At 38.7% G+C, this 23,085-nt stretch overlaps 1 protein-coding gene across 1 annotated transcript in view; it reads right to left on the bottom strand.

Moving 5' to 3' along the window:
• The window catches only part of znf385d (zinc finger protein 385D), a 95,534-nt gene that overhangs the window by 34,461 nt on the left and 37,988 nt on the right, over window positions 1–23,085 (bottom strand). The window contains exons 3-4 of the mRNA XM_085365904.1: window positions 17,235–17,342; window positions 2,194–2,362 (exon numbers count right to left, since the gene is read on the bottom strand). Coding sequence (XP_085222030.1) covers window positions 2,194–2,362; window positions 17,235–17,342 — 277 coding nt within the window. The remainder of the gene's footprint in view (window positions 1–2,193; window positions 2,363–17,234; window positions 17,343–23,085) is intronic.

Raw genomic sequence — 23,085 nt, 5'->3', positions numbered from 1 at the left:
GGTTCATTTTTTGTGAGTCTACTATAATATGTGCATGTTTCAATGTGAGGAAAAACATTGCTGCATCTCTTTTTTTTTTTTAAATTTGTAATCTTTTCCTGAAATGCTCAGTTTTAGCTGTTGTGCCCTTTTGATCTCCCTCTGCTCTCCATGAGTGCACCAACAAAATTAGGTGTTAGTTAGCTTCTACAAGGTCTACAAATGTGGTTGTAGAGCACGTGGCTGACAAAATCCTTGAGTTTATTCCAGTTTGAACTCAAATCAGACCCAGATAAAGAAGAGAATCCTGCATTCATCCTTACATTATAGATTTTACAGAGATTTCATTCAATACTATTTCTGAAATTACTTATTGTGGCCTTCAAATCTGTATTTCTTTGTGTTTATGTTGTTTAAAAAAGTATCAACTTAAATTTCATGTGACCTGGTTGAGAAGCAAAATTTAAATCAAATGTTCTTCTTCTTGTTTTTAACATGTAACATCAACGAATAATAACAAAAAAGCTAAAAGGTTCCACAATTTGTGGTTGGCCCTAAAAATTACAACTTTAACTCACCTCTGACGTGTGGGAAAGGGATTCAAATTAGTGTTGGGTTGTGGCTGAGACGTAAAGTTGAGGAAATCGCTCTGTCAAATCATCTAAGGCTCTTGGAAAAAAGCTGAACTGGACTCTTCATCTCTCATCTGAGAAGCTTCAGTTCTACAACCAAATGGTGGAGAATCCCAGGCATAAAAACCTGGTATAAATAGAAGTTCAGTCACTGTCCCTCCAAGCTCCTTAGAATACCATGAGAACCCACAGACTCTGTCAAGTAACTAAAAATGATGGGCAGTGAGGAAGCTTCTTTTTTGAGGGTATCTCAAAGTAACTGCAAGTTAGAATGCAGATGTGTGAGGCAGTGATGAGGCTAACTCTGTTTGGGAAAACCACAAAACATGTCACATGGGTGCTTTAAACTTCAGGCGTCAGGGCTGTATAAGGTTCTACATATGTATAGGTCACAATGCAAAATGCACTCCAGAAATGTGCTCCTAATTTAAATACTTTGGAACGTTGGAAGAAGACATGGTTTAAGGTTGAAATTAATCCCAGAGCAGAATAGCTCAATGTGTTTCTAATTACTCTAAAAAACTTCTAGTGTTACAGTTGAAGGGGAAGACTTTCATTGGGCCAATTTTATGACATAATAATAGGCAGCTTAAGGAATATTACGCTTCAGAAGACAGAGAGGGCAGGGCTCCTCGGCAGTGCTTTCAGGTGCCAAATACGTTATCCTCCACAGGGCCAATATGGGACACAGAAGATAAAACCATTTAATATATTGTACATCTGGTTCCTGTCAGGCGCTGAAAGTTGCAGTTAGTTTGTGTTTATCTTTAAACATGTTTTAAGCAGACGAATACCACAGAGACCCAGACTCTAAACACCTGGCCAAGATGACTGGATTTAGAAAGCCACCTGGCTGCAACATGATGAATATTAAGATACACAGAGTCAGCACACAATAATGTGAACCAGAAAATTAAAATTAAAAATGGAATAAGGGCAGATGCAAAGTAGAAAGCCAGAAGAAGAAGATGCAAAAAAAGCAACAGGGTGCTTTGTACCAGGAAGTGAGGTGTAATCCAGAAATTACAGTCTAGATTCATCCATTAGAAGTGCCCAAACATCTCACATCTGTTTGTAATGTATCAGAGAGGATATTACAGCAGTGGAAAGTTATGGTGCAAGTCATTTCAGCTTTGGTTAATATATTGCAAGGTAAACAGCAGGAATACTGGTGTGCACGTAACAAAGTGCCTGAGCTTGATGTTTTCTTTTTTTTTGCCAGATTACCATGTAATGATTTCCAGTTGCCCAGCACGTTGCACCAATGGAATCATCTCATGCAAATGAGCGGGCATTACATGTTTTGTCACAAAGTGTTGTTGCCTGTCAGCACTAGATAACACAAAAAGCACACTTAGGCCCTACCTCATCCCTCCCATTGCCAACCCAGGCAACACAGGGCTGATATAATCAACAGTGAGTCTATCCAGGTCCTAAAGTGATTACAAGTTGAGTGCAGCAAATCAAAAATGCCAAATAGGAAGGCTTGGAGGTTTAATGATGATTCCCAACAGAAGGGCTCCATCTACATAAAGAACAGCAACAAAGGTCTTGCGTTAGGAATAGGCAGGAAAATACAAACCTTTCCTCTCAGTGTTGTTGGGGACCTGTGAGGTGTTGATGCCCTTGGCCATCTCCTGGTTGGCGGTTTCCTTGGTGACCACTGAGCCTTTGAGCTTACTCTTCGGGGCGTCCAGGGCTTTTAGCTTCTTGGCATGTTTGGTGCCCTTGTAGTGGGCCAGGGCCTGGCTCTGTGAGAAGAACAAATAACAGGCTGTGGGAAAGTGGCTACAAAGTCTGGATGAATTAAAATATGAAAACTAAAAGAACACAGACTAAACATAATTAGCAGGCTCAATATCCCTTGCAGTCCAGCAAAAAGTGTTGACTTTGTTTCAGCCAATTTTAGAAAATAAGTATTAAAGCTAAATGTTTAATACACCGAGGTACCACTGGCGTTCAAAGTTATTTATGTGGTTTATGACTGACTGAATAGCTACTACCTTTCCTCCACATGTACTAGTAAAGGGAGCATTTTTGGATCAAATATTAATTTGTTGTTCCACAGCCAATGACTAGTTTATAAGGCCTGGATGTCAAATATTTTACCTATAAGAGGAATTTTGCTAAATCAGCTCATTATATCAACAATATAGTTGCTGTTGCACCTCCTGGATAGCTGCTAAAGTTGAATTTTTCTGGCTACTTCAGCTATAGCCATAAAAGTTTGCATGAAATGATCATTAAGTCTAAATATGAGGCTACTTTCTCCAAATGGGACCTGTTATGATTATTTCCAGCTCCAGATTTGTATTTGTGGAATCTACTAGAACAACTTTGCATGAGTCACAGATCAAAATGTTTTTATTTATCCTAAACGGAGCCTTGCTGCAGCCCTTTAATTCACACTCTCTCTGAATTCAATTTCATTTCAGTTCAATTTGTTTATAAAGCACTAAATCCCAACAGTGGTCACCTCAAAGTGCTTTATATAGCAATGTAAAGACCTTACAACAATACAGAGAAATCCCCACCAATCAAACAAGCCCCTGTGAGCAAACACTTGGTGACAGGGGGAAAGAAAAACGTCAGATTAGCAGGAAGAAACAAGCTCAGGGAAGGGCAGCCATCTGCCATGAGCGGCTGGGGGTGAGGGGAGGAAGACAGGACTGAAACAAGATGTTTTAGTTCCTCTTCTCTCCCTTGGAGCCATCTTTCATTTGATTTGCTGGACTTACAAACAGAAGGTTTGAACAGCAGGTGGGTGGGGCTTCTGTGCTCACCCACACCTGTGTGCCTGATATGATCGTCCTCGGGACATCCATTTTCACTAGAGTCACAATGGGGAGGAAACCTGGGCGTTTAGATCAGCTATTTATATCTAAATCCATGCATCTACATATCTACACTATATATTTTACAACAATAATAACTTGATGTCAGTGATTAAGAAATTTTTGTGACCCATGAAGTTTAATTTATGCAGTGGCCATTTGTTTTAAAGTCTGAGCACGTAACGCCACCAAGATTCACCTTCACAACAGATTCATCAAATCGCACAGAAGGGGGACATATGCAAAGACTTTGAGCTGCCCTTGTTTACCTCTGCGCACTTTGCCTGTGGCAGGAATGAAGGTTTTAGGACGGATCCAATTGGAATAAATAAATACGCCAAGCATGCATCCCCAGAAGACACCGGTAAGCAGTTTTATTTATGCACCGCGGTGGGGATATTTACCAAAGACTGCTGGGATAGAAAGCCCTTTCCAGGTAGTATCTCTGGATTAGCATATTGTTTCTTTCTGTCCTTTTCAGTAATTAGTGTGCAGCGGTTTGGATTATTTTTAAATGAAAGGAAAACAAGAACTCGGGATCACATAACAAAGTTCTTGTAACATGCCTTTTGGGCATTCAGTATATTACCTAAAATGGTCCGCAATATAGTGTGCAGACTGTGAACTTTGGCGAATAACATGAGAAAGTGCACTAGAGTATGTGACAAGTTAATAGGATGAGACAAGTAAAGAGGTGTCATTACACTAGGTGCATAAAGTTGCCAAGAACTCATAGTTCAGTAATTTTGTTGGCAAAGGAAATTGCTGGAGTGCTTCGAACATTCCCCCTTCATCCTAGGAACCACTTTTGGATGAAGCCTCACTTTTTCAAAGAGCGTGTGCATCTTGTTCTGGCAAGAAACCATTCATTTTAGCCCGCATTCATCACCCTCCAGGTATCAAAGACATAAGTTACCGTTTGTCATGAGACACAGCTGATATGGATGGGTGTTTAATGCAACCACAGAAATAATTCATCTTTCATTAAAGCAATGAAGTGGAAGAATTGCCTGAACTCCGAGTCTGGCACATGCATGATTAAAACTAGAATGGAAATCATTTGTTTCCCTTTCAGGTGCTCTGCGAGGGGTGAAAACACATCAAACAAACCAGCGTTGCAGGGTTTCTTTAGGATTTAGAGAGGCTGCTGGAAACCGAAAGGTCACAGTTTAAATTCCAGTGTATCCATCAACAGCCGTGAACAATTCAGCCCCCTTGTGCATCATAAGTAAACCTCAATAAAAGTGCTGGCAAAATAAAATGGAAACTCTAAGCTTTGTTTTGCCGTGACATTAGGCTGGCATGTTGCCTGATTGTTTTGTCTACATAGAGCCTGAATAAGGTTCAGAGTCACGATGGGAAAAGTTATGACGAGAACTTTTCTGTGAAAGGTGTGCAACCATATTCATGGAAAAACCACAGCAGTAAAGGGTCAAAACACAAAGACACATCACAGTACAACTACTTTAACCAGTGTTTACACATTACACACGTTTTTCTTTTCTAAATATGTATATTTAGAAAGTACTCTTCTTATTAAATCCCTTGTTGACCCTATTAAGGGCAGCTTGAATAGCTAATTCAATAGCTAACTGAAAAGCCATCGCATTGTATTTGTATAAAAGATCTTAATTTTATTTAGTTTTGGTTTATTCTCAGACCTCAAATTAGTTTCATTTCCAGTTTCATTTTTACTCCACTGTAAAATTCCCATTTAACTTTAAATGGTGCGTCTAAACTCTAAAGGCCCAATTATCTCCTTTATTTGTTAGTGCAGTCTAAAATGTCGGTCCAGGTGACCAGAAATGTGATTTAAGATAAATGTTAATGCTCTCTGCGGCTACTAGATTTGTAGCCTAAATAAGAAACCAGTTGATAATATTTTAGAAACTTTAGAACAGTTTTAAAATTCCCCTTTGTGAGGAAAACAGACAAAAACATAACCTACATCTCAAAGATACTATAAATGTTCTTTTCATTCCCTTTTTGTGTTATATTAATTCTACTTTGATTATCTGTATGTCTATGCATTTAAAGCAATTTTAAATAAATCTTGTGAAGTAACTGTTATTTCAGCTACTGCAGTTTTTCAGTCATGTATGGGACATTTAAAAAGTTCAGCTGATTCAATTAAACATTTGTACAGAAGTTGGGAAATTCAAAGGAAAATAACCAGAATCCTTATACTGGCCACTGTCTCGCTGAAGAAGATTAGTTGGTTTTGACTTCACAATTCAATTAATTTAATATCATTTAAATAAGACTGACCCATTTCTTCCATAAACAGAAAAGCTGTTTTTGGTTATTCAGAGCAGATGAAACTTTAAATTCAGGGGAAAGTTCACAATCCAACATTAATGATTAATGTAATATTCAAATAAAATTATCTCCAAAGCCCAAAACTGATGCAATGGAGAGTAAATCTATTCATTGTATTTTTTTCATATGTAGATTTCTTTTTTAATGGAGATGGAACCATCTACCACTTTTATGTGTAGTATTAAGTTTATACACCATTTTTAGCCTGCCATAAATCTTTATGATTTGCACAGTGTGTATACGAACCTTTCTAGCCAGTAGTATCATGACGGTGCACGCTATGGAACTCAGAAAGTTTGTAGTGATGTTGTTTTAGGGGATTTTAAGTTCTTATTTTGAAAAGAGCTGAGTCTCTTACACAGTGCATGCAACCAGAAACCCACCCATTCACAGTCCTGTGGATGAGTTAAGACCCCAGTAAATGACTCCAAGTCACAACAAAGAAGCACCAGTCGTTGTTTTAACCCATAACAGCCAGTGTGCGGGCCTCAGTCTGATGGGGAGCAAGGGCATGTCTCACAGCAAGAAGCCGCTCCCAAGTCTGATTCATAGTGTGACTCAAATGTGTTGCGACTTACGTCAAAACCAAATGAAAATAAACACATTCTTAAAACACATTTTCATCTGGTACCAGCCTGCAGCCAACACCTGGTTGCTGTTGAGTTATTATTAGATTTCCCTCAATAAAGTTAAATCCAACTCGATGGTTCCTGTTGCTGTAGGGTAGGGTCATAAATTTTTAAAGATTAAACTGATTTGTGAATAAATGTTTAATCCAAAGTAAAATATCTGTATGACATTCTTATGTATTATTTACTGTACTACATGTACAGGTCATCAGTAACTTTAACTACTGAAGTTAAACTTTTATTTTTGTAATAAAAAAATAGGTTTATGTTAATAAATTATTCTAATACATCAGTAAATTGTGTTTCACTATTGTAGCTTGTAACTATGAAGCCGTTTTTTAAGACTAAAATAATGACTTTTTCCTTAGACACCAACTCATGTCAACCTCGGCCCTCATGATGAACAAAATGTGGCTGTTATTACTGGTCTTAATCAGGCAAAGCAAGATCAATGAAAAACAATGACACCCAGGATTATTAATATATATATATATATATATATATATATATGAGGGAGTCTCTTTCCAGTCATTATATATGACATACGTGAAGAAACTGTCCAAAACTGTGCAGATGCTGAGCGTGCCTTAATAAAGAGTTGAGTTGTCCCAATCAAGATGTCCAACAAGCAATCCAAAACAAATCCCTTTTTTCTTCCCAACTCTTAGAACAACTCCTGAAGCTTCTTCATTTGTTTGCTAAGCGGAAGAAGCTGCTTCATGTGTTTCCTCACCAAATCCTGGGCAGCTGCCGTTCTTGATTTCACTCCCAATGGTGCTGCAGCCAACACCATGAAGAACACTAAGAGCAGGTCCAGGAAGAACAGAGCCAGCAGGCAATGATTCTCTTGAATCACTCCACACCAGCCCAGGAGCCAAAAATCAGAGTCACGGTGGGGGTTCTGGGGTTGTTTTTTTGTTTTGCTTTTTTTGGTTTTTTGGTTTGAGAGATTCTTTACTCCTGATAGGGATTAACACAACCCCAGGGAGGAGACACACATCCCTTTCGTGTTGTGTCAGAAAGGACTTTGGGGGAAAAATCTCAAATGGGTTCGCTGTGGCGAACTTTGTGAATAAGGAATCGACTGAAAGTATTGATAAAGTACTGAAACGTAAAGTTGAAGTATTTTATGACGCATTGTATAAAACCACTTGAAGCCAAAGTAAGTCAGCTATTGTTTGATGAAAACAGGTGTTCACCTGTTCCACAGGTGGGTCTTGCTTTGTGTTTCTGATGTCCTTTTTCTCTGCCTGTTTCTGTCAGTGGGTGCAGTCAAGTCGAATTTGTTGTGGAAGGTTTTTAACTGAGTGATGTGACCTAAACTGAATGACAGTCTTAAAAAGAACTGCTTAAATGAGCTAAGTACTAGGAAAAGGTGCTTTAATGGTTTCTTTCTTACCTCCTTTAGCACTTTGCTTACAAAAACAATCAGCATAACTGATGAGTGGCACAAATCTAATCCTTAAATATTAATTAAAGGTGCGCTTTCTATTTAATGCCATAACTTGTTGACAGGTTTTAAATTTTCACTGGCAGACTGTTAAATCAGCAGCTGAACTGTGAACATTATGCTGCTGTAACAAAATCTCCTTCTTATCAAGGCGGTTTCTTCATTGCCTTCTCTGTCTGCTGTTGTATTACTGGCCTTTAGAATTATCATGAAATTAATTTTTACCTTAGGCCAGATGGGATAAGAATAAAATGCTCTATTGGGATAATATCATACTCTCAGTTCTTGCAGATATGATGGGTCTGATGAGTCAGGATTTTGTATGTGAGAAGAAGGATTTTAAATTAAATTCTGGTTTCAATATTAAAGACCTCTGGTACTAACTAAGCCCCCCTAGTTCTAGTACTTTTGCTGCAGTGTTTTCAGAGACTGTTTAAAACAGCCAGATAAGAAGGAATTATAATAATCTACCAAAGAAGTAACAAATACATGAAATTGTTTTTCAACATCATTCTGAAGAAGAATGTTTCTAAATTTAGGAATGTTTTACAGATGAAAGAATGCATCTTTATTTGTTTAATGTAACCACCGAAAAGAATATGCTGGTCAAAAATAACTTTAAGATTCCTCATAGTGTTGCTGTGCAATGCCAAAGTAATGCCATCCGGAGTAAGCATGTGGTTGGACACCTTTCTGAGGGTTTTAGGACAAAATAGTATAAGCACTGAAGTACTGCTTATCCTTTTCTCTTTAATACATGCCTGATAGTAGTTTAACTAACTGATCTCTGTCATCTGGCGTCACTGATAAATAGAACTGGGTATCATGTGCAAAGCAATGGAAATGTAAAAACTGTCTTTTTTCATGCATCCCTAAGAGAAGGAAAAAAAAATATTGGTCCCAACACGGAACCGTGTGGAACTCCAAGAATAACATCTGTATTCAAGGGGGAGTCCCTTGAACTAGTCAGATGGATATGACTCAAAATAGTGCAACGTGTTTCCTTTAATACTGCGTCATTTAGTCTCTGTAGGAAAATGTTGTGAATAGCACTATCGAATGCTGCATTAAGGTCTATGAGGAAAAGCAGAGAGATGAGCCCACTGTCAGTGACCACAAGAAGATCATTATTTCATTATTAGTGTTGTTTTTGTTCTATGATGAGCTTTAAATCTAGACTGAAAGTCTTCAAATAAAGTAAGATATACTTTACTTATCACTGACTTGGGAAATTCTTTTGTTACAGCATTTAAAAAAATAAACACAACAAAAATATAACACGTAGCTTTAAGAAGTAGAATGATGTATGTCAGTAAATAATACAATGTTGCAAAAATATCTGAGTCAGGTAACAACTAGTCAGAAACCAAAATAAATATGATAAAGCAAACTAATCTGGGTTTAAATGACAAATATTAAGTGTATATAATTAGCTAAAAGAATTCAAGATTCTGTGCTCCGCTTTTAGTCGCCATTCTGTTTTCCACCTCACTATTTCCAATTATATTTCATTTGTTTTTTTATCAGCCTTCTGGAGTTTGTTCTCTCTGACTTTCTATAAGTTCAGTAGGCTTTGTATTAAAGCTCACTTTTTGTTAAGTAGTCTGCATTTGGGTCTTCATTTTGGTAAATTATAATTGCTTTCCTTTTTCCTGAAGCCACGTAATAGTATTTTTTCAGGCATTATCGCTGCTTGTTATTCAAATTACAGAAAAATATGGAAGGGGGAAAAAAGAACAGGCTTGAGATTATTAAGCAAGGTCTCCGGAGAGGAAATTATTTCTCTTTTCCACAAAATAATGCCGATACAACTAATAACACAATAATGATGAAAACACTATTAAAGTGGTGACAATTCCTGTTGCCAGAGCAGTGAATTAAAATGTCACTGATAGCTCAGAGGCTGCGTTACTGATAGTTTTTTAAAACTTGTTTTGCCATTAAAGCCTTAATTAATTGTCATCATGAGCACAAGGAACATTAAGCTGAGTTTTAATTCATAAGCTGTGCAAAGGGTTTTGGTGGATTTGCAATAACTTGCAAAAAAAAAAAAAAGTAAAAGCAATAAGTAGGTGTTCCAGATTTCCTGTTTTTGTCTTCTTCTGCTATGATGGGAATATTATTTTTATTCACTGACGTGATATTTAAAAAAAAAAAAAAAATCTACCAGTTCACTCACATCTTTTCACCAATATTATTTTTGTTGTGCACGTGCATGATACAATGTCAAATAAAAAACAGTCCAAACTGTAGAGTTGTCTTTGTCTGCATTTATTAGAGCTAGCACAGCTGCAGCTTTACATCAATCTGAGAGAGGGCAATTCAATCTCATCTCCTGCCGAACTGCTTATGGAAATATTATTACTGTTGTGTTGCACCTAAAGAGACCACAGTGTTTATTCCAACATGAGACCGACATGTTAACTTGTCATAATAATAACATCAACGCCAGGGTTTGTCAGTATGAATTTTGAAGAAAACAGTAGCTACACAGGGTGGACTGAAAAGCCTTGTCCTTCATACTCAGAAAGAAAAAGAAGATGCCATAATTTTTTAAACCCTGGGATATCACACATTTTCAGACAGCCTCTTAATGAATGCATTTATAGTGTTGCTTCGGGTTACAAAGAAAAACGCTAAGATCAAAACACAAATACAAAGCCTGACTCATCATCACAGCTGGACATTCATGGCATGGAGTGGGTGTGAATGTTGGAGTGTTGTTTTCTGAAAGTGACAGATGATGGGCGACACAGGCTGACCATACAACACGCAGTGCAGACAGAACAACAGAGAGAGCATCCTTCTTAACCCTCTGTTATAAAATACCAAAAGCACAAACCCAAATAGACTTATTGGGGAATTGGAACAGCCAGTGCTGAGTAAAAAATCCCAATCAGTGCCACTCACAGATTTAAAGAATGAAAATGCACTTGATTTGGGAACAGCATATTTTTGGATAGAGTCCAGTGGTGATGCTTAATTTTCTGCATCCAACTGACACATTATCAGTTAAAAATCATTTTCAGTATGCCTCATAAACCTGGGAAAAGTAGTGAAGTAATAACACGATAAAACATCAGGTTTGTTCTTTAGAATTGTGAAAGCTGTATTCTGTATACGAGATCAGGGTCGAAAAACAATCTTCTGTTTACTTAAAAGTAGGCAACACAGAATCACTGTGTTGTCTGTGAAAAACGGAGAGAAAATAGCTCCAGAAGTGGAAAATAAGAGTGACCTCCACAGCGTGACTATTTAATTATGCTTTAGGACATAAACACTAGCATAAACACAGCATTTCCTAGCCTTTTTTTTTTTCCATGTACTGATTTTATGGAATATGAATATACATGAACACACATCAGCACACACCTTTCTTGCAGGTTATGTCTTTGTGCTTGTTTCCTAGGTTATATATTGGCAACCTGTCCAGACAACAACCCCCCAGAACCCTGAGATAGATACACTGTTAAGAAAATAAATCAGTGGATGCGTGAATGAATGTCCAAAAATGTTTTTTCCCCCTCACCAAGGCCTTCACCAGGTTAAAGAAAGGATTACTTGTCCAGTCAAATAAATCATTCACAACCTTTACTTCAGTCAGGACCACTTTAAGAAGATTGTGGTTTCCATCATGTGGAAAGCTGGAGGTGAGGACAGCAGCACAGAACACAGCAGAGTACTGACAAAGTCACGGTTCACAGCAACAGGGTTCGGGGTTTGAATCCTGCCTGGGGCCTGTCTGTGTGGAGTTTGCATGTTCTCCCTGTGTCTCTGTGGGTACTCTGGCTTCCTCCCACAGTCCAAAGACATGCATGTGGTTAACTGGTGATTTAAAATTGCCTACAAGCAGGTGGACTGCTTGATTTCCTTGTCTCTCATTTTTTTAAGGCTTCAAGGAGGCAAGCTTGATGTATCTTTCGTATTACATACGTGAAGCTCTCATTAAAAAAAAACACCCACCCTTATTCAAATGTTGCTCAATGTTTTTATTTGACCGTTGAGACATAAAAGTTCTCAGATCATCAATTCATATGATGTTGGGGCCCAATAAGTGAATTTACTCTGGTTTCTATGTAGGTCTGTTCCTCAGTGACTCCTGCTTTTATCTGAGCTCCCAAACACAAAAAAGTCAGCCCTGGTTGCAAGGCAGGCAGGCAATGAGCGAGACAAGAACCTAATAATTATTAAAACAGGCCATCCTCAGAGCTTGACAAATAACATTTGTCGTGTGGTCAGACAGATTTGGGTAACCTAAATGGAACAAATTAATCAAAACAAGAAAGTAAATTGTACTGTGCACACAACAGCATTCGTGCACTGTGTAGTAAAACAAGGTCGTGACATACATAAAGTGTTTATTTCTCCTTAGTGCAAATAGCAGGGTTTATAGATGTGAGAACAGGGGTGTGCGTGTGCGTGTAGCTGTTCTGTAACAGCCTGCACATCATCATTTGCACATCACTGAAAAAGGTAAACAACGTGGAAGATCATCATGTGTAATGTTACTGCACTTTGGCATGACACTTCTCAGGCCAGAGGCTGCAGACTTATCAACATGTGTTCTTCAGATGGCTGCAGGAATTTAATGAAGTAAAGGAGAGCGGTTTTCATTAAGCAGCAGTGGACAACAAATACTAAAATACCAGCGATTCTCTCTTCATTACCTTATTTGATTAAACCTCCCACCCCTTTGTTCCCTCCCTTTGCACTTGGCACTAAAATCCTGCACAGGTTGGCAAAGCAATTTTCAGTGGAATTTTTTTCTGCTTATGTAAACACCATCATCATGTGAATTAATAATCAGCAGCTTCTCTGTGTGTGTTTGGCTCACATTCTTTCTTGCTTGCTCTCTCTGTATCACACACACAAAACACTAACTAATGTCACTCATGATCATTTTGGTCTCAGCCTCTCCTGACACGCTTACTGTGACGTGTACATTTGTTCCTTTGTGTTTCAAGAAAGAATATTGAGAAAGAAAACCTATTAGCTTGTAAAAGGGCTAAAACGTTAACTGGATAAAATCCACAAAAACAAAAGGTAAATAAATGAAGGACTTATTTGAAATGCAGTCGATGTAAACTGGAAATAAAGTGCTTCTTGTGATGGAGCAGATGAGACTATCTGGTGAATCACTCGCACTTAACAAATTGCAGACTTGAGGCATGTTTATGACCCTAACTCATAAACATGACTGCAAAGTAAAGCAGAAAGATCTTAAAATCCATTAAAGCTGAGAAGGTTTTTTTCTTTTTAAGATCTCAGGCCATTAACTGGTTTTTAACTCGACTGTCTTCCGTCCTCAGAATGTTTCAGTATTGAGTATGAAGGACAGGTCGAGCTTCTCTCCCTGCATCATCTCACATTTATGATAAACGATCACTGGAGCAAATTAAAACAATTCCCTGTTGTATCCTTGAATAAAATAGAAGAAAACAGCTCCTGAGTTCATTTTCAACCCCCTCTCTCTCACAGTGCTACCTGTCCACTGACAGCTGAACACAGGCTCTATTTCTCTAATGAAGCTTTAAATTAGCAGCTGATGGATAGTAAATATATACTAAGGCAGATTTCCCCATGTAAAACATAATAATCTCATTCTGAGTAATCACCTACCCATTCAGTGTTTGAAAAGAATTGATTACTCATTTAATCATGGAGCCACCACACTGCTATTTGGGGATACAGCTGATTTAACGGCGTGCAGCAGGAGCCGTGATTTTCCTTTTAAATTTTTTGATTACTTTGAAAATGGTATGGAAATCAGGTGCAGGAAGAAATGAAACCCATCTGCCTGTCCGTCATTTAAATTTAGCGAGCTAATAGCATTGCCATGCATTTCATTACAGCATATTAGAGCGAGCACATATAATCTAATGAAGGCAAAAATACATTCGGTTTGGAACATATGATATATATTACTGAAACTCAGTGTGATGATGACAAACATAAGGACAAGAAATCCTATCATACTGAAGCTGTTATGAGCTTTGCAGAGCGAAAGAGAGCTACACGGCATTCTGAAACTTACGTTTTGTATCCAATCTCTCCAGATGATGTGGAAACACAAATTTAATGATTACCCGTTTTAAAAAGGGTTGTTCCTATCCATGTTTCTAATTTTGTGTTGATATTTTTTGGACCACAAAAACTTTGCATGAATCACTTTAAATCATGTACATTACTTCATCCTCTGTCCATTAAAGCTCTTTTATTTCACTTTAAAACAACTTTACTGTGACTGGCCATAATAAAGATGTTATTAAGATCCAAAAACAGAAAACAGTTAGAAACCATTACCACCACTGTAGCCGTATATAGTTAGATCCATAATTAGATATTAATGCAATTTTTGTAATTTTCCCTCTGTACACCACCACACAAAATACTCAAGATATGATTAAAGTGCCGATTTTAAACTTTAATACAAGAGTTTTATCAAAAGTATTGAATTAACTGTTTCATGGGCTCAAAAGTAAAAAGCTTATTTCTATGAGTTCTAAAGATATGTTGATGTGAGTGAAGGACGCCATAACTGTGCTGAAAAACCAAAATAAACTATCAGAGAGTCAGCAAAAACTTTCAAAATAACCAAATCAACAATCTGGTACATTGTAAAAAGAAGGAATGCACCGTCCTGCTCAGCAACCCGGCCACAACAATCCAGTTCAGCAACATCAGAAGCCTGCAGAAAACAACAACTCTGAATAATCACAAAATCCTTTCTAGAACACTTTCAAGCAGGTCGAGTTATCATTGTCGATGTCTACAATTAAAAGATGTCTTCATCAGTGTAATCACAGAGAGTTTACAACAAGGTGAAAGCCAGTGGTTGCACTCAAGAGCAAGGAGATTAAACTGTCAGAAAACGCTAAAAAGAGCGGCACGCTTCTCAAACCAAGATTGACTCGTGCGAGAATGATGGGAAGAGAAATCCATGAAGAAACGCCAGCCTGGTCTCATAACCAAAATCTGTCCATAAAATGAACACAATTCTCTGTTAAATAAGGTTTCAACTTATGATAGCGATCATGAACTCATTAGGAAATGTTCTTGAGGCAATAATCAAGTGTTGCCCTTTAATGTTGCATTCACTTTTTAGATCTATGTGCAGTCTATGGGCCAGACTTACAAACATGTTACCCCAGTAGAAACTGGGTTTTGGTGTAAAAAAGAAATGGTCGGTATTTACAAAAAACCCACAGTGACAAGGTTGTGTGTCTGAGGTGAGAGATCATTTTTGCAATGATCTTGTGGAAAATGTAGGGAGGAGAATATTTAAATCAAGCGTTGAGACTGATGTTTGCACCCATTTTATTGATGAGAGCACTGATATTTAAGGCATGTCTACTGCGAATATCCATGACAGTTTTATCTGTACATGTTCTGTTTCATAGGTGAGCTCTATGCCTTTTTCTTTGGTACACAAATTGTTTTCTCTCCTTCTCTTCCTCACTATTTCTCACCTCTCTCACAACAAGGTAGTGAGGCTTTTAATTGTGTTTTTCAGTGGATAAATGGAGACTCTCCTGGGGTGTGAAGAGGACATTTCCTCCACCAGGTGTGCCGTGGATTCCAGCAAGTTTTCCCCACACAGGAGACAAGCCTGACAGGAATTATTATCAGGATTTAATCACAGGAAGTCAGCTGCAGTTTTAGCTGCTGAACTGTAGGTCAAACATGATCCAGAAGAGTGTCAGGTGCCTCTGACTCGAGTGTGTCGATTTTGAATATGAATATACTTTATAAAAAATTATAGGTTACATTTTCTTTTTCTTATCTAACTGTTGTTGTTGTGGGCGGTACACCCTATTTCAGCTGATATAGGGCAAAAATCACACACTATTCTATGAGATTTAGAAATATTCCATAAACCCTTTAAATTCATGCTCTCCATAGAGCCAAAGATGATGCACTGATGCAGGCTGTTTGTAAAGCAACGACGTGGTGTAGATGGAGCTTTTTTCTGGGTTTTTTTGCAGAATTAAAGCCCGGCTCAGAAAAATCAAAGGCACCCATCTGGTAACACTGGACTATGATTTACAAAATAAATGCCATGTTGTAGAAAAAAATAATACTTGCAACTCTAAACTCATCCTGGTAGGCATTAATTAAGAGTCAGTTTATCATAGACAATCTGGGCTCCATCTGCAAACCAAGATGAAACCTCCAGGGCTGAAAAATGAAGAAACATGGAAGCAGAAAAAAAAGCAGTTCCTCTTGGTGCCACTCGGGGATGACTTCAGAAGACACCATAGAGCTGTATGTTAAAATGCAACTGAAATATTTACAGCCTGGTTAGGGCAGTGATGGGCAGTTGTCGCCACCTGGTAAGTCTCATCTACACTAACTGGACTCACTGACATGGACCTTTCCACCATGTTCGTCCTATTGATGCAATTAATATTGGCTGCTGTGCAGTACCCACCATACAAAAAGCTTGTATTTTCTACTACAGAGAAAATGAGAAAGTAGAGTATGATATGAGGTGCATCTCAGTGTCAGCCATATATATTTACATTGAGCAATATACTGGGATAATCATAATTAGAGCTATTTGTATCTATTAGACATGTTTTATAAAATTTTGTATCTTTATAATATATTTTATTATTTATTATAGTTCCATTAGTTTCTGTTCTTACTGTCATGGAGCAACTGTGACCACATAATTTCCTCAGGTATTGATAAACTATTCTGATTCGGATTGGTGAGATGACCTCTTGTACTGCATTGGACCCATGCAGTTTATGCAGCTTGCTAACCCAGCGGTTCCCCACTGAAGAGCATTTAAAAGAAAGCAGGTTGTAGGCCCACCCACCCACACTGACTTCACTTTTCAGACCCTAAGATCAAGGCCATCTTTTTATATGCAGTCTATAATGATTTAATAATAAGTACGCAGTGGCTCGTAAGGTTATTAGAATGCAGAGTTCCTGTCATTATGTCCTGTTTCATTCATTTACATCACAAAGATATTTTTTATATCATCCTTTTGTCTTGTTCACAGCTAAAACCAAACCCTAACAGAGCACGACATGCACACACATTTAATGCACTGCTAAATCGCTCTTTGACTGTCCCCATGCAGTGAATGAAGAAAATTCCACCTTTTCTCTTTAAAACTTCTATGTTACCCTTTAATCTTACCCTTTAGCCACAGTGACAGTATGTGTTACCGTGTGCAATAGAATACCTTCAACTTCAACAGAGCATTAAGACAGTATGGCTGACAGCAGGTCAGGAAGAGTTTTAAACTTTCTCCTGTGCAGGTTGTGATGTGATGCCATTTTTCTCATGTCTTTCTTTTTCTTTTCAGTGTTCATCTCTTGCAGGAGTACTTGTGACTTTTGAACTTTCTTTCCTCTTCAGAAGAAAACTTCCTCACCTGTGAGTTGAACCTCAGTTGGCAAACGCTGCAGGAGACGTGCTTCCTCTTGGCGGTGGGAGGGAGTCCGAGGGTGTGATGGAGGACGGCTTTCTGCACCGGGTCCATCTGGAGGATGGAGAAAGACACACAGAGAGAGGATAATTAAAACGGTGCTAAAGCCGACCTGTAAATCAGCTTCATTCCGCTCGCTCGCTTGACTGTGAAAAGAAAACAGGCTGCCTGGGGCTTTCTAGAAAGCCAGACATCCATCTTTCCCTTCAACAGGTGATTTCTGGCTCAAACATTAAAACTGAATTAATGGTCTATTTGCTTACTTTAGGCATACGCCACCACTCTTTACTAATCTTACAGTAATGGCTTTTGGCAAACTCCCTCAAGGGAACAGTTACAGGACACCTGTGGCTTTTTTTATACTATTTTTAACAGCATGTTCTCACCTGAAAGCACATTAAATTTAACTTGCTAGAAGGTGAGCGAGATCTTTCCTATGCCTACCAAATCTCAGATAATATACAGCAAAAATAAACACAGTGGCTGTGTAGTGGTTAACACATTTGCCTAACAATCAAAGGGTCCCAGGTTTGATTCTGGGAAGAGACACAAATACCTTTAGTGCTGCCTCAGGAAGAACATCTGTTAAAAAAAATCTGCCAAATCAAATGTGGAACTACCTGCTGAGGTGATCGCTTGAGAATAAAGGAGCTAACACCAGAAATAAACATGTTCACAGTAGATTTGCGACCTGTCCAGGGTATATCCTGCCTCGTGCCCTACAACAGCTGGGATAGGCTCCAGCTTCCAACATTGCTGCTGCTTTCTCTACTTTCCATGTACCATACACATGTGAAAGAGACCAGAAAAAAAGCAAATTGCTCTTTCACTTTCAGCTCAACTCATTAAACCCCAAAAGCACTGTAAAAACAAAGCAGTGTGTGTTACTCTCTGGATATTGGAAATGCAGCTGCTTTATTGTGAACTGCAATTCTTTAGTGTGTAGGCATAAGTGATATCAAGCTGTGCACAGATAATAACTGTTAGCACGATCAATTCTTTGTTCATTTGACAGAAGACAGAATACCAGTGCCCAAACCCCACAAATATGAGCAAATGCTCTTCAGCTGCACACCGACTGCACTTTAGAACTTGCACAGCTTCGTGTTGCTTGTCTGTTTGGTGTGTGTGTGCCTCCCTCTGTGTGCTGACAGAGCTTTGGGGAATGAACAAACACATCTGCCTCTCTCATGAAAAAGTCTGAATGGGCACCACTTGGCTGGGGAAAGTGGAAAGGTGCCGGCTCCGCGTGGGAGGATTAACTAACACACCTCGACAATTGTGCTGCAGAAGGTGGGCACAGTGATGTTATACTGTCACTTTCTGTGGAAGCTGTTCAGCTGAACTGAAGCATTACTTTAAAAGTATTTGTGTGCAGAGGTAGAAAAAGAAGCTTGATGCATTTTTTATTGTGATTAGAAAAAAAAGAAAAAGACGAACAGTGGTGCCACAAAGTGGAACCAGGCAGTTGTCTTTTTTAAAAAATTCAAATCTTTGGTCATCTTTAAAAAGTTTTACCTCTTATTGGTCTATACTGACAATGATTACTGACATTTTGATCTTCACCCACGTCAGCCATGGGCAGGCAGCAGGAGTCAGACAAACAACTTGAAAAGGACTAAAACAGGAAGGGCAGTAATTGTGTGCAGGTGACAGCAATGACTGGAACGTTACAGCAGCTTGGCAGCAACAATCTGGAAAAGACCGGCTAAAAACTGTGTCTCTGCTGGGACTCAACGAATGCCTAGTGGGTGGGCAGAGTAGCCGCAAGGTCAGCTGTTCTCAAGAGGAGGTAAACTCTCTGAGGGCAACTTGAGTATAGCTGACGTAAGACAGGCAATGGAAAATTCCAGGGAAGACACAGGAAAAGTGGGAGAAGAAAACTGCTGAACAAAAGAGCGGAGGAGGAGTTCAGACATCATCCTGACAGAAATCCTGCTCTGATGATAGAGATCCCTCCAGGAACCTAGACACATGATGAGCAGGTTCACACTGACCTAATGGTGAAGCAAATATTCTGGAGCAGAGTAAAGCACTTTGGAGCAGTGAATTACACTTCTGATTTCTAACGTAGTTCACTTGAATTATTTCCTATTGATTAAAACCCAAGACAATGTCTGGGAAGCACGATTTGTTGAAGCTTAGCCAGAGGCAACAGGCTCAGAGCAGAATCAGATGTGCTGCTTTAATGAAAGACTATTGTAATGGGAGTTTGGTGCTTTTAGTATAGTTTTATAAAGTCACCAAAACCACAACAGAGAAACGAAAAAACAAGTTTATACCCTAGAATTGTGTGTTAAAAGATATGCCCTTTAAGTAAACTGTGAGGTCATGATCTAAAGTTTTTCCTGGAAGAGAAAAGAACTGCAGTGAGTGACTGCAAATGCACAACAGCAAGCACGACTGGGCTGTCAACAGCGAAGAGAATGAATCTGTGTTTCCTTATTTGACAGAAATCTTATCAGAAATGCTGTTTTTGTTCATTTGAAATGCAAATATTTGCATTATCCTAGAGGAAAAGCAAACTCAGTCACCAAAAGTTAAGAATAAGAATATGAAAACTGCAGTGGATTTTCCTTTGGCTCTAACTTACACGTCTTACAGATTTGTCCTGTCTGTATGCAGGACAAATCTGTAAGTATTGGGGAGACCAAGACTACGGACATAGAAATGTCAGGACTATCATGAAGCCTAATGCAAGAAGTGCTTCACAATTGCCATCTTGGTGGAGATCATTGTAATACTGAAAAGTACCGCTTATTACCCACTGTATGGCAAACAGAAGCAATATTCAAAGCAGTCACATTACTGTAACTGTATCTACTTGCATAGCTTTAAAATATTTAGCCTACAGACTGTCAAATTTGTTTAGATGCTGAGCAGGCTGAGCATTCAAGGCAAAAATCTCTATTTTTCCATAAGATTTAACAACTATTCTAGTCATGACTAGATTTTAATTCTATTATGAAGTTAATAATATGTTTGACTCAAATGCCCTGATGACGTGTTACACTGTAACGAGCGTGTATTCTAGAGAACATCAGTATTAGATGGGGTAATTACTGGTTCTCTTGTTCAGTGTGTCTTTTGCTGCGTCTCCCTCCCCCTTACCCCCAACCGCTCAGCCTGGTTCTCCCAGACGGTTCTTCCTGTTAACAGGGAGTTTTTCCTTGCCACTGTTGCCAAGTGCTTGCTCATAGGGAGTCATGTGCGGGTCATGTGCTCATTGGAGGTTTCTCTGTATTACAGCAGGGTTTTTAACTTAGTAGTATAAAGCACAGATGACCAGATGACCGCAAGATAAAAGAAAGGTTTAAACACAACCATCTAAAGTTTAGGTAGTAAATTAAAAGAAAACTGCAGACCCAGGTCTTACATCAAAATCCATTTTGATTGCAGAGTACGTGTAATAACACATGCTTGCTTTTACTTGGTCTGCCCTGCCTTTGTAAATATAGTTTGTGTTGTTTGTATTTTCATGAAATGTTTGTCTCAAATAGAGTTGAAATCGCTTATTATTGTCGCTTTGGCAATCAAAGTCCTGCAATAATAATACAAGAAGAATTGTACCAGTTGAGCTGTCACAGAAATGAGGGTGTCTCTGACAAATTACTCACTATTGTTCACTGACAATCAGCAGTATCACAAAATAATCCTCAATCCACTGTAGCAATCATCAGTGAGGGGTGCAACTGTGTTTCATTATTACCATGATCAGACTCTGCAGTTTACCGTTATTGTCTTTGAACATCCTGTTTTGGGTTAATGTGATTTTTTGATTAACTTACACTGCCCTTATTTACTTAATTTCAAACCAGGGGCACTCTAACTGTACACTATTAAATATCAGGGAATCAAAATTAGGGACAAGGTGGTAAACACAGGGGAACAGTTAGGATAGAGCCAAAAGGAAAGTCAATAATGGACTTTAAAAGTTCCCACACTTTCCCTGTTTCAGGCTTGTGTGTATTTACAGAGCGTCCCTAAAGGGTCTGAAACATTTACTGTTGCCTAAAGATGAATGTGACACTTTTAGTGTGTTTGGTTGTTTAAAAGTGCTTCCAGACTGGCTGGAAAACAAAATGCAAACAGTCTAAGGTGCGAGATACCTAGGCAAAGTTGCTTTTCTTGTGTGGAAAAATACTTACATTTACATTGAAGTGTGCAGCTATTCTGAGTTTCACGACTTCTGATTATTCCGTGACAGAAGCAGAGAAGAGGGCAGACTAATAAAAGCTTTTCCATCTCCACCAGTATTCTCAGCAGGTAGAACGACCTAACACGCCTACTCAACAGATGGGAAACTGGAATATGTTATCAGCTTTAATGAAGAGTGTACTGACAGAAAATAAAAAGAAAATTAAATGTTAGAAACACAAAGGCAGTTCTAACATTTCTGATATCAATAAAGAAACTCTTTAACATCCTGCAGCTACACAGCCCAGTCTACACTGGCCACTTCCATACATACATCTATTCAGCTGTATGTATTGAAGCACAATGAAGCACAGTGTGGCTGATCAGCCACATGGTTTGAACTGGAAGAAAGGGGAGTCAAGTAACTTGAACATGGATGGATGGAATGGTTGCCGACGCCAGACTGGCTGGCCTAACTATTTCCAAAAAAGCAGATCTACTGGGATTTTCCTGCGCAACAATCTGTAGAAAAACTGAAAAAGAGAAAATATCCTATGTCAGGTCTCTTGGTGAAAATGCCTTGTTGATGTCAGAGGTCAGAGAATAGCCTGACAGCTTCAAGCTGACTGGAAGCTAACAGTAAGTCACATAATGACTCATTACAACCAAGGTATGAAATCCAAACAACTTGAACCTCGAAACAGATGAGCTACAGCAGCAGGTGGCCGGTTAGAGGGAGGTCTGGGCTTTTATGCTTAGGCTGCTGCCCCCGTGACCTGACCCCAGATAAGCGGAGGAAGATGGATGGATGGATGGATGGATGGATAGTTGCCATGACGTTATTACAACAGTTTTGTAAGGATTTCTGAGCATTTTTTCTAGACGTCGAGTCTAAAACTAGTTCCTAAATGAAAATGGGATCATTTACATAATGTCTGTCTGACGTCCACAACGGAGTTTGTAGCTAGGACAAGTCTGTGTAACTTATATTTTTCTATAAAAAGGTATTCCATCATGAGGCATCCTTGAACCTGTGATTCTGCAAACCAGTATGGGGATCAATATATCAGCATATAACAAGTATATTGTTAACATGGGACAGACAGACGAACGCTGTCATAGACTAATAAAGGAAACACACAAAAACACAGGTGCAAATGGTCACAAGTGAACATCGTATTAAAAACCAAATTTTAATGAATTTGCTTCCATTATTGCAATAATATCAATATTTATTGATTTATAAGAGAGGGTCTGACTCAACTACTGTTGTAAGTAGAATTAACATTAACATCTACAGTGCAGTGTTTGCAAACAGTCTTGACTGGGAAGAAAATGTCAACGTTTCAAGCATGTTTGCTGAAGTGCATTAGTCGTGTAGGCAATGTCAAGCAGGTAAAAGAAAATAATGGCCGCTTTTTTAACCGAAACGCACTCGGTATTACGCAGTGAAATGTGAAGCCTGGCGAAGATCAGCCTGGAAACATTAAAACACTGTCTCTGCACTGCATTAACAGAGAAGGGACTCTCCTCAGCCTTTGCCCTGACACACTTTGTTGCTGAATTGGACAGAAAGACAGAGTTATGCAACTGTCTACCTTTGTACTGTAAATCTTGCCCAAGTTATTTGGAAAGAGAGAAGAGGATGACACACGGATCT

This window comes from Diplotaxodon limnothrissa, linkage group LG11 (genome assembly GCF_057381915.1).
Source record: "Diplotaxodon limnothrissa isolate DT_005_m linkage group LG11, D_limnothrissa_male_GT1.1, whole genome shotgun sequence".
NCBI lineage: Eukaryota > Metazoa > Chordata > Actinopteri > Cichliformes > Cichlidae > Diplotaxodon > Diplotaxodon limnothrissa.
Note: the sequence above shows the minus strand (reverse complement) of the source record. Positions and strands in the feature narration are given on the sequence as shown.